The following is a 12,892-nucleotide window of genomic DNA, read 5'->3' as shown; positions in this document are numbered from 1 at the left end:
TGTTATCTGTGGCCTTCAATCTAAGATGCAAATCAGATGCAAAAACCTTATTTCTGTTGTCTTTCCAGCCAGAACCAGTGGCCCGGGGGCCCAGTAGGGAACGAATGCACACAGAGACCCAGCACCAGTCGGAGAAAGGACCCCCATCTATCACATCTCACCTCCTCGGGGCCCCTTATGCGTTTGGTCTCACTCACAGCACCGTTGTCCAGGACTCCCGGTTCCCTCCTCTCAAGTAAGTTAATGCCAATAGTGATCTTCAAGATCCAGAGTTTTAACAGTGCAAAAGCAAAGGGCTTAAAGGACCATCTGGTCACTAATCTGTAGAGGCTGAAGCCACAGGGTCACGTGGAACTTAACGGAGCACAGAAACGCCGGACCAAAGTGGTTGCCAAGATATTTTGTCATTTCCTGCCTGTCATTGAGTTTAGCTACTGATGCTGAGGTTATATTACATATGGTATTTGGAAAATTTACTGACACACAACCCAGGCACCATGTCATCTCTCAAAGCAATTGGTATCAGCTTGGCATCTGATGTATCTGGTTAAGGTTGGGTAAGAGGTGGGATCTTTCAGTGCTGAAATAGAGAATCTAGTTTCTGGCTATTCTGCCTGCTTCATCTTAGCCTCTTAGCATGCATGACGGTCACACAGACCAGCCCGCACACACTGCAGGATGAGATTGCAAGCCACAACTTGGTCTCTTGAACAATTGGCCGGCTGCGCTAGGGTGACAGGAGGTCTGAACAGCCTCCCTCCTGCTGGGACGGTGCACACTGCGTCAGAACGTAATCCAGCACCAGCAACATCTAACTTCACATTGAAGCCTCAAATTTGAAAGGTAATTCTTCTTTCATCACGGATTATTTAAGGGCGTTGTACGAGAAATGTTTACTAAGAAATTAAGGTGCGGACCTTAAAAAGTGCTTGGTAAAACCACTGATAAGATCATTACATGAATAAATACTGATTACAACTTTAGATTTTAAAAGATTCTTCTTTAGAGATGAACTTTAAATGCATTTACTGCAAAGAGGATATCTCATTCTGTTAATATATAAAGCCATCCTGTAGGAGCCATCTATTTATTTTCTGTCTGTTTGTGTTGTATTTTGTGTTGCTTGTTTATTATGGGTTATGGTAATCTGTCATGTGGGTTGGGGTGTGATAGAAATAAATGAGCAGTCAAATATTCACCCTTTATGTTGTTTTTAGTTTAGTTAGAGAAGGAGTGAGCCAGGGAATAAATATTTTTTTATACCACTCATTACTCTCACTTCACTAATTTTGCTAATTACACTTATATCATCAATTTTGTTATTGCTATTTTTGATTGGCGCCTTTGCTGGTTTTGTGATAAAGGATCGAACGTACTTTTCACAACTTGGAACTCAGTTATTTGGAAGCACGTCGCACAATGTCGATTCCCCCACTCAGCCTCTCAGCCGTCTTGGTTTGTTTTTCAAGTGGCCGCTACAGCTCCCCATCCTTGAGCAAGGAGTGCTGCGAAAAGAAAGCAGCATCCATCACCCAGGCCACGCTGTCTTCTCACTGCTACTCTCTACTGGTACTGCCATTGGGTAGGAGGAACAGGAGCCTCAGGTCCCACACCAGCAGGTTCAGGAACAGTTATTACCCCTGAATCAGGCTCCTGAACCAGTGTGGATAACTTCACTCACCTCATTACTAAACTGTCTCCATAACCAAAAGACTCACTTTTGAGGACTGTACCATTCATGTTCTCAGTATTATTTACTTACTTATTTTTATTTGTTATTTACATGTTTTCTCCTCTTGTGCACATTGGATGTTTGTCAGTCTTTGTATTGTTAATTTTTTTTAATATAAGTTCTATTCCATTTTTTTATTTTCCTGTAAATGCCTGCAAGAAAATAAATCTCAAGGATAGTATCTGGTGACATATACAGAAATTCAAACTTAAGTTCAAAGTACATTTATATTATCAAAGTAGGTATGCAGTATATAACTCTGAGATTTGTCTTCCCACAGACAGCAACAAAACAAAGAAACACCATGGATCCCGTTTAAGGAAAATAAAATCAATCCCCCCACAAGTTAAAAAAAAAACAAATCATGTAAACAGCAACTAAAAATGAGTGAAAACACAGAGTATAGAACACAAAATCAAAAGGCATATTTCAGTTCAGCTCAGTGTGCTTTGTTAATAAATTTACTTTGAACTTCGATTTGTTTCTAGAGGATATGTATTGGCCTGAAAAAATTAACCTGTTTGTGATTTTGTTCTGCACAGTTTGCAGCGCCCAGTTCCTCATGTTGTTGCGTCTGGCAGCGTGCAGGAAGATTACCTTCGCAGCTTCCGGCCATATCACACAGGGGAGGAGCTACGCATGCCTGCACTGCCACCAATGGGACTTGAGGCAGCTGCCTCTGCCTACTATCACTCCAGCTATCTTGCCCATCATCCATTCCCTCACCCGGCCTTCAGGTAAGACAGGATTGGACACAGGAAATGGGAACTAATTACAGAGAGAGAGAGAGACAGAGGGGGAGAGAGGCACCTCTCGCAGCTTCCTCTAACAGCTCAGTTACATCGAAGGAATCTTCTACCATAAACCTACATTTTAGTTCCATTGCTCTCTGGTTGTCTCAGAACATGTGCTGTGCCCCGTGTAATATGAAGCACATGTGCATGAACTAAAGATACGATATGTGAGGTGATAAACACAAGAGATTCCACAGATGCTGGAAATCCAGAGTCTCACACACACACACATACACACACACACACACACACAAAATGCTGGAGGAACTCTGCAGGTCAGGCAGCATCTATGGAGAGTGGACATTTCAGGCTGAGATCCTTCATCAGGAATGTGTCACGTTCCTCAGGCAGGATCATACAAGCCAATCTCTGTCCATGCAGACGGTAGGTTGTCCACTGCCCTCTTTATTTCCTGGAGGGTCATATGCTCCAGCTGAGAGGCTCCATCCCCGCTCCTGCTCCATTCCCAGGCTGTCGACATCGTTCCCTACCCTGGGCACGGGAGTGGTTGAGCTGATCTGTTGCAGCCTTGGCCTCCTCCCTTCTTCCTAATCTTCCTGCTCTCAAAGTCGTCACCAGCTCCATCAGCATCCCTGCCTCTGTTCACTGCCGAAAACTCCTCCCATGTTTCCATTGCCCCCTGACTGTTTATTCTCAGATCCTCCTTCCTGGTCGGTCTCTGTTCTTCTTCTGCTGTCATGTCTGCTGCCTGTGTCATGACTCCCACCATCCAAATAACGATCGTCCCCACCACCCTCATGCCCCCGACCCAAGTGTTCTGATCTGTATTAGCTGCACCTTTGCTGGTCTCTCAGTTTTGAAATGTCCAACATTTGTCCTCCACTTTTGCACCACCCTATCTCCATAACCTTAACCTGCCCTATGACCTAGTGTATGGTAACACATATATAATTCGATGATAAATTTACTTGGAACTTTGGAGTATTGACACTCATCTAGTAGTAAAGGAAAGAGGGAATTCCCCATCTTGTGATCACTGTGCGTTTGACAGCATTGGCTGAGCACAGGCTCATAATGAACAGATGGCACGATGGCAATTGTAATGACTTGCGCTAAAGTAGTGTTCTGTCTCTCGTTTGGAATGTGCCTACTTGCTCTTCAGCCGACTCTGAAGAACGGTCACTGTGGGAGGACGGATTTATTTGTTTCGCAGTGGAGTGGGGAGTGGGTCCTTCCAGCCCTTTGAACCACGCCACCCCAGCAAGTCGTGACGAATCTGATTAACCCTAACCTAATCGTGGGACAATTTACAACAGCCAGTTAACCTACTCAGTACATTTTTGGACAGTGGGATGAAACCGGAGCAACTGGAGAAAACACACGCATTTCACGGAGAGGGCATACAGGCTCATTACAGAACCACGCCGGAAATGACCTCTGAACTCTGGAGCACCGCGAGCTGTATTAGTGTCGCGCTAATCGCTACGCTACCGGTTTGCCCACATAGCAACCAGTTTTTCAAACAGGAAGCTCTTACACATGGCAGTCTGAAAGTGTCACATCATATCAGACCATAAGACGTGGGAACAGAATTAGGCCATTTGGCCAATCGAGTCTGCTCCACATTTCAACATGGCTGATCCATTTTTCCTCTCAGCCCCAATCTCCTGCCTTCTCCCGTATCCTTTCATGCTGTGTATCAAGGTACAGTGAGACTCTTGTCTTGCAAAAAGATCAGTTCATTACAACAATGTGCTGAGGTAGTACAAGGTAAAACGATAGCAGTGCAGAACGAAGTGTTACAGTTACAGAGGAAGTGCAGTGCAGGTAGACGATAAGGTGTAAGATCATAACAAGGTGCAATGTCAGGTCAGTAGTTCATCTTATCATACTAAGTAACTGGTCAATTGTATCATCAGCAAACTTTAATTTATCACTCCCGTCCACCCCACCAAATTCAGAGGGTCACCAGCTGATTCCAGAGGCATTGACTGGGCACAGTTTCTCAGTCGGAAAATGGCCTTCACATTCCTACTCATTGATTCCTGTCTGTTAATTAATCCACACTTTTCATTAATATATTACCTCAATAATGTGCTTTCTCATTGTGTTTAATAATCTCTTAAGTAGTACCTTATCAAAGTCTTTATAGATGTCCAAATATTTCAAATCAAGTGGTTTTCCCTTATCTTTTCTGCTAAAAGCTGTTAACAGTTCAAACATGATTTCCTTTCATAAATTCATACTGACTCTGCCCAACCCTATTATTATTTTCTATATATCCTGTTCACACTAACTTAATAATAGATTACAGCAGTTTTTCTCGCACTGATGTCGTGCTAACTATAGTTTCCTCTTATCTTTTTCGCTCTCAGTGGGAGCTAGGTGTTCCTGTTGTGTGAATGCAAAACATTAGCAGGCAATGTATAGCAAGTCGTTAGGAAGGCAAATGGCATGTTCACCTTTATTGCTGGGGGGGGAGGGGAATTGAAATTTTGAAGTAGGAAAGTGTTGTTGCAGTTGTATTGGATGCTGCCAAGGCCACACTTGGGGTGCCATGACAGTGTAGCGGTTGGCAGGACGCTCTTTCATCTCGAAGCTCAGAGTTCAGTTCCAGCGTCCTCTGAAAGGAATCTCTGTACATCCTCCCTGTGGAATGCGTGGGCTTTCCCCGGCTGCTCCAGTTTTCTCCCAAAGGCCTCCCGGGTAGGTTTATTAGTCATTGTAAATTGTCCTATGATTAGGTTAGGGTTAAGTCAGGGCTGACCGTGGCTGGAAGGACCTTCTTCTGGCTGTATTACTAAATCAATAAACATTCAGTACTGGGCGCTGTGTACAGTTGTAATTCCTTTACTTAAGACAGGATACAGAGGTATTGGAAGCAGCCCAAAAGATGTTCATTACATTTAAAGGCATAGATAGAGTAGACAACTTCTTTATCCAAGGAGTGAAATCCTAATACCAGAGGGCATGCATTTAAGGTGAGAGGAGGTAGCTTCAAAGGAGGTGTGAGGGGCAAGATGTCACTCAGTGGCAGGTGATGGGGATACACTGCCTGGGGTGGTGGTGGAAACTGTAAGAGACATTAGAGACTTCTGAGAGAGATTTAGATAGGCACATGAATGTGAGGAGAATGGAAGAATATTGACATTGTGTCAGCAGAAGAGATGAGTTGGCCATTTGATTAGTAATTCAATTGGTTCTGCACAACTTTGCAGGCCGAAGGGCCTGTTCCTGTGCTGTGTTGTTTTATGATCAGTGTTGCATGTGGACAGGTGGATAGGAAAGACTTAGAGAGATATGGGCCAATTTCAGGTAAATGAGACCAGCTCATTTAGGCATGGTTTAGTTTCACCAGAGGGTCTCTTCCCGTACTGTATAGCTCTATGACTCTTTATGAAGTTGTTGGTTAGGCCGCACTTGGGGTGTTGTGTACAGTTCTGGTCACATGAAGGAGGCTGAGGAGTGAACTTACAGAGATACTGTATATACGTAGCCAAGATACCTAAGGCTTTTGCACAATACTGTCTTTGTCAACATGGAATGGAGAGTGAGTTTGTAAATCCAGCCGGAGCACAGGATGTTGGGAATGGCGAGGGTGGAGCACTGTGGGACAGGTGGCAGAAGAGTGCCAGAGGCAGGGGTGGCGCGGGCACAGACACACCCAGCCCTGAAGCACCACGCCAGACCAAACAATTGGTTTATTGATCATTACAGAATGTCTCTCTGGTGCTTCCTGCTCCCTCCCCTTTTCCCAACAATGAATCCCCTCTCCCTGCCCTCTTCCCACTCTCAGTCCACAATAGAGACCCATATCAGAATCATCACACACATATGTCATGAAATTTGTTTTTTTTGCAGCAGTATAGTGTAATAAGATTACTAAAGTACTGTGCAAATGTCTTAGGCACCCTAGCTATACTATATGTAAATCATGAGGGGCATGGATAAGGCAAATGGCTGCAGTGTTTTCTAATGAGGAAGTTTAGTTGATGGTGAGAAGGGAGAAATTTATAAAGGGCGTGAAGGGCAAGATTTTCCACACAAGAGGGCAAGAGGGACAGATGTATGGAACGAGCTGCCAGAGAACGAACCTCCTTCACTCGAGGGAGAGCAGCCCCACCCGATCCAATTGCTCTTTATAACGTAGGCCCTCCAGTCCAGGCAGCATTCCCTTGCATCTGTTTCTGCATCCTCTCTGACTTAATCATATTCTTCCTATAGCACGGTGGTAGCGGCAGATATAATGACAAAGACTAAAAGACATTTGGACAGGTACATCAATAGAAGAGATTTAGAAAGATATGAGCCTAATCAAGGCAAATTGAAGCTATCTATCTATACACACACACTTGGTCAGCATGAGTGAATTGGGCTGAATGGCCCTTTTCTATGCTGTGCAACTCTGTGAATTAATTGAAGTAGTTTCCAAGCTATCCTAGTCAACTCACGCTTCTTGGCTTTGCAGTTCATTTTTTTTTAGATTTAGGTTTCAGATTGTACTAAATCACTTGCAATTTTTATCTAAGATCCTCCATGATATGATTACATATCTCAAAGGTAAGCCTTTCGCATTCCAAAATGCAAGACCTGAAACAGCCTATTCATTTGGTTCGTCTGGTCTTTATATGGATTAAATTGCCCCATGAGTATTATATTTCCCTTGTTACATGCACCTGAATATTCCTGATTTATACCATCCCTAACATAACCATTGCAGTTTAGGTGCCTTTAATAAGCACAGCAATGCTTTCTGCTTCTTAATTTTCTGATTTTTTTCCCTCTGTTCTGCCTATATTCTGCAGTAATTCTGAAGACCATTATTCTTCAAGATTACCCTGCCTTCCTTTGCATCTTGCCTCCTTTTAAAAGCATTTACTTCTGTTGGGTGCAGAAGTCTTGGGTACCACACCACCAGGTTTAGGAACAGTTGTTGCCCTACAGCCATCGGGCTCCTGGACTGGCGTGAATGTCTTCCTTCGTCTCAATGCTGAACTGACTCCACAGCCTGTAGAATCACTTTCCGAGACTCTGCCGTTGTTATGTATGGCTGTTCATGCATTCTATTGTTTTTCTTTATTTTCCTGCAAGAAAATGAACCTTAGGGTTGTATATGATATACATACGTTGATAATAAATTTTTCTTTGAAGTTTTGAATGCCTCGGAATTTTTGCAATTATGTGCATTTCTTTCTAATTGTGCCATTAATTTGCCCATCTTGTTAACGAATGCTGTGTGCATTTTGATAAAGAGGCTTCAGAGCAGCTCGAATCTTGTGAGGACAGACAGAATGAATTGTAGGTTAAATAAAGCTTCAAAAGCAGAGTAACGATGGAGCAGCAGCGAGCATACAAAATCCATCTCTGCCATCTACCGCTTGTTGCCTGGAAGATTGTAAATTTGGATAAGTGCCTATAAATATGAAATACCATCGAGGTCATTGTGATGATCAGCGAAGGTTGGATGGTTTCCCAACACTCGTTGCTCGGATTTGCACATGAAAAATGGATTCAAAGACAGCTGTCATCAGTGAGTGTCCCGCTTCTGGCAGGAGCCAGCCCCTTTGGAAAGAGAGGGCATTTCAGCACAAGTAAAAACAGTGTGCAGTACACCCTCTGTTCTGTGAACATAAAACACCGAGCTGGTTATAAACAAGGCCATGGGTGTCCCCTTGTGCTCACACTGCTAGGTTTCTTTTTCTGCAAGACTCTGCCGGTAATGTTTTGTAAGGCAATTATGACTGAAGTCCGTAGATACAGTAGGACCTTGTTTAACAATGGACAGTTCAGAGACACAGGGCTTGTATTGTTGAGCCGTCCTGCCTGGATTTCCTGCATGGCTTTGCTTCACTGCTGGCCACTTTCCTTCACCGTTCTCCAGCTTCCCGGCCTTTCTCTAGTCCACAATTAATTCCACCTTTACCAGGGCTATCCACGAACACGTCTCAATGTCTTTTAAACATTGCAATTATAAACCCCGCCCACCCACTGTTTATAGCTTCCACTGGCGCCTTGTTCCATACACCCACCAACACGGAGGCTGTGTACAAGAAGGGCCAGAGTCACCTCTACTTCCTGAGGAGACTGAGGTCCTTTGGCATATGCAGGCCTCTCCTTCACACGTTTTACCAGCCTGTTGTCGCCAGTACAATATTCCATGTGGTGCTGTTCTAGGACAATGGCATCAACACGGGTGATGCCAACAGGCTCAGTAAACTGATTAGAAAGGCTGCCACTGTCTTAGGAGTCAAACTGGACATACTGAAGGCTGTGATAGAACAGAGGACCTTTTGGAAAATCCTGGCAATTCTGGACAATGTTTCTCCCCCTCTGCATGCCACTTTGGCTGAATAGAGAAGCACTTGCGGTAATAGACTAAGACACGACACCAAAGAACGCTACCTTTGGCTATTAGGTCCTATAATGAGTCAAGCTATAGGCAGGGAAGTGATGACCCACTCCTGTTAGACTGTTATTAACCTCCGTATACCAGATCTCTAGGCCGGCTGGTGGCGCAGTGAGATCAGCGCCGGACCCTGGAGCGAAGGTTCCCAAGTTCGAATCCAGGTCGGGTCACACTTTCCATCCGTGCCAGGTTGAGTATCGAGCTAGCCACTCAGCCTTGTAAAAAATACAAGGGTCGAGTCAGGAACGTTCATAATGTGACCCGGTTAATCCTGACACCACGTGCCAGCCAGGAATGGCTGAATGTCTGGTACGACACGCTTAAAAAAAAACAGATCTCTGTTTAGCTCTGTTTACCACACTCTGCTATCGAAGACACCCTGTACAATACTACCATCACTTCTTATCCGGACAATGTGAATGTGCACCCATTATTGTATAATATTATGGTAATTCTTGCACTACCGTCTTATCAGTGTGAACTTGGAAATCTTGTACAGCTTATTTTTAAGATAACTTAATTTTTATTCTTCTTCTCTTCTAATATTTGTGTATCTATGCACTTGCAATGCTACTGTGACACTATTTCCTTTGGAATCAATAAAGTATCTATCTAACTTCTGTATGAAAGCTCTGGCCCACTTTTAAAACTGTCACCTTAAATTCCCCTGTCTTGGGAAAAGTACTGTGAACATTCACCTTATCTATTCTCCTCACAATCACCCCTCAGCCTTTTATACTCCCAATGAAGGAAGTCCCGGCCTAGTCAGGACTCTCCTTATAACTCAGGCCATCCAGTCCCAGTAACACCCTCTTAAATCTTAAATACAAAATAATCTGCAGATGCTGGGATCAAAGCAACACTCACAACACGCTGGAGGAACTCAGCAGGTCGGGCAGCATCCGTGGAAACGAGTCGCGTTTCAGGCCGGAACCCTTCATCAGGACTGAAGAGCAAAGGGGCAGAGGCCCTATAAAGAAGGTGGGGGAGGGTTGGAAGTAGAAGGCTGGTAGGTTCGTGAAAAACCAGTAATTTGAAAGACGAGGGGGTGGGGGAGGGGAAGCAGCTAGGTGATAGGCAGAAAACAATGGGTCGTAGAAGGAGGCGGAACCATGAGAGAGGTGATAGGCAGCTGGGGGAGGGGGCCGAGTGAAATAGGGATAGAGCAAGGGATGGGGAGGGAATTACCGGAAGTTGGAGAATTCTATGTTCATACCAAGGGACTACTCAGACGGTATATGAGGTGTTGCTCCTCCAACCTGAGCTTAGCCTCATCATAGCAGTAGAGGAGGCCACGTATGGACATATCTGTATGGGTCTTTCCTGCGCACTTTCCACCATAATGATATCCTCCCTTTAGCTGGGCGACCAGAACTGGACAAAGTGCTCCAATTGTGGTCTCACTGATAACTGGTACTGTTTCAGTGTGACGTCACAGAACCTGTATTTAATGCCATAACCAATGAAGGCAGCGTATGTCACTACCCTATCCACTTGTGTTGCCACTTTCAGAGAACAATATAATTATACCTCTACAATACTCTGCAGGGCCCTACCATTTACTGTGTTAGTCCTGCTCTTGTTTAGCTGATCAACATGGTTGCGTTGGGCTGGACCTCAGGGTATGGACATTTTTAAAAAAACTATCTTTACTTATTTAGGAGAAACTTCCATCTTTCTTCAGAAGAGTATATGGGCCTATGATATTTTGTGATGGCTCAGTTGTCCTGTTTGCCTGAATCATTATTGCTATGCTTGGGTGAATATACAGTACTGTGCAAACGTCTTGGGAACATACATATAGCTAGTGTGCCGAAGACTTTTCCACAGTATTGTATATTGTTTAAAATAGGAAGGTGGTTGGGAAACAGAAATAAGAGTACTGAGCTGTGGATCAACTCAGTGGTATTAAGCATTATTTGGTAACTGGAAAGACATAATATACAGTATGGAGCAAGTTACATGCTTCTCCCCCATCTGATTCCTGCCTGGCTGCTAGATACACCACGGTAGCGAGTGGTTAGCATGATGCTTTACCACACCAGTGATCAGAAGCTTGGGGCTCAATTCCTGCCGCTCAGTGTCTGCGTGGGTTCCCTCCAGTTTCTTGCTGACATATGGGGTTCGGGTTAGTAAGTTGCGGGCATGCTATGTTCTCTGCTTGCTGCTGAGCCTGGTACAAGAGCCTCTGGTCCCACGCCACCAGGCTCAGGAACAGTTCCTACCCTTCAACAATCAAGCTCCTAAACCAGCGTGGGTAACATCACTCACCTCTTATTCCACAACATATGGGCTCACTTTCAAGGGCTCTCCAACTCATGCCTCCAATATTATTTATTTATTTATTATTTTTTGTATTTACACAGTTTGTCTTTTGCACATTGGTTGTTTGCCTGTCTTGGTGTGCAGTTTTTCATTGATTCTATTGTATTCCTTTGCACCTACTGTGAATGTACTCGAGAAAACGAATCCCAGGGTGGATGGCAAACTTTGATAATAAGTTTCCTTTGAACTTTGAACTTTGAACGTTGGTGCAGGAAATGTGATGACACTCGCAGGTTGCCCTCAGCACATCTTCGAACTGTGCTGGTTGTTGAAGTAAAATGATGCATTTCACTGTATGCTTCAGTCTCACGATGTGCATGTGCCAAATAAAGCTAGTCTTTAACCTATCCTTGAATGCAGCAGATTGGGAATAATGGCTACTTGGCCATTGCCTATTCTTTGCCACTCTAATCACAATGAAAAAGAATGAGCAGTTTCTTCTTCACGGAGTTTGCACAGCATCCTCCTCCCACAGCAAGTCCAATTAACCCAGTGAACCTCCTGCCCAAAGCAGTCGACTAAGCGTGTTGTTCAGGCCAGAAGCAACAAGGAATAAAGCTCACGTTAAAAAGCCTGAAGTCTTTGAGGGTTACAGGAGCAGCAGATTGGAGCTTTTAAAAAGATCCCGAGGCAATAATCAAACAAATCAAACCACAGAATGGGGAACAGGGTCAAAGGGATAGGTTCTTAAGTGCGAATTAAGATGGGAGAGTGAGGTTTTCAGAAGGAATTCCAGTATTTAGTGCCTTGGCAGCTAAAGGGCCAACCAACCGAGCAATGAAATGAGCCTGCATTGTGGTGCTGGTGTGAGTGAGATTACCAAGAAAGAATTTGTTTTCTGACCAACTGTGCTGTTTCTCTTTTGCAGGGTGGATGATTCATACTGCCTCTCAGCCTTGCGGTCACCTTTCTACCCAATTGCAACCCCAGGCACTCTGCCACCTCTTCACCCCTCCGCCATGAATCTACACCTGCCTGGAATGAGGTTTCCCACGGAGCTGTCTCATTCCTCACTGTCTGCCCTGCAGCCAGAGCACTTGTCAGAGAGGTAAATCTGCACCTGTTCTCCGCCTACCGCAAACACACACACACATACACACACACACACACACACACACACACACACACAAACACACACACACACACACACACACACACACACACGTTGCAATGAGCAGGAACCGAGACACATTGTTAAAAGGCTGGCACATTTATTGAGAGATGAAGTGAAAAGCTGCAGATGCTGGAAATGATAAGGAGCAGCCGATGTAGCTGAAAATATGCAGGAAGTGATCAAGTATCTATGAAAGGGAGAGATTAATCCAGGAATAAACTAAAAGGCATTATCCTTTTAATGGAAGGTTGACAGAGCCTGGGACTTGCTGGTGATGACTTAAAGGGGTTTATTTTTTTAATTTCATAACAGTAAACTTGCGTCTTCAAATTACTACCAACACACATCAAAGTTGCTGGTGAACACAGCAGGCCAGGCAGCATCTCTAGGAAGAGGTACAGTCGACGTTTCAGGCCGAGACCCTTCGTCAGGCCTAACTGAAGGAAGGATTCAAATTACTATGGTGGGATTGAACCTCTGCAGCAATGTATGCATCCCTATGCCTTATGTCTTCCAAGAGGACCACAACCTTGTTGTAGGGTTTGGAGGTTTGTGTGCCT

General features: G+C 44.4%; 1 protein-coding gene across 1 annotated transcript in view; it reads left to right on the top strand.

Annotated features, from left to right (window-relative positions):
- The window catches only part of gse1b (Gse1 coiled-coil protein b), a 784,409-nt gene that overhangs the window by 713,879 nt on the left and 57,638 nt on the right, over positions 1-12,892 (top strand). Inside the window, exons 5-7 of the mRNA XM_063067194.1 lie at positions 69-235; positions 2,275-2,469; positions 12,087-12,266. Of these exons, the coding sequence (XP_062923264.1) occupies positions 69-235; positions 2,275-2,469; positions 12,087-12,266 (542 nt within the window). The remainder of the gene's footprint in view (positions 1-68; positions 236-2,274; positions 2,470-12,086; positions 12,267-12,892) is intronic.

This window comes from Mobula hypostoma, chromosome 14, assembly GCF_963921235.1.
Source record: "Mobula hypostoma chromosome 14, sMobHyp1.1, whole genome shotgun sequence".
NCBI lineage: Eukaryota > Metazoa > Chordata > Chondrichthyes > Myliobatiformes > Myliobatidae > Mobula > Mobula hypostoma.
Note: the sequence above shows the minus strand (reverse complement) of the source record. Positions and strands in the feature narration are given on the sequence as shown.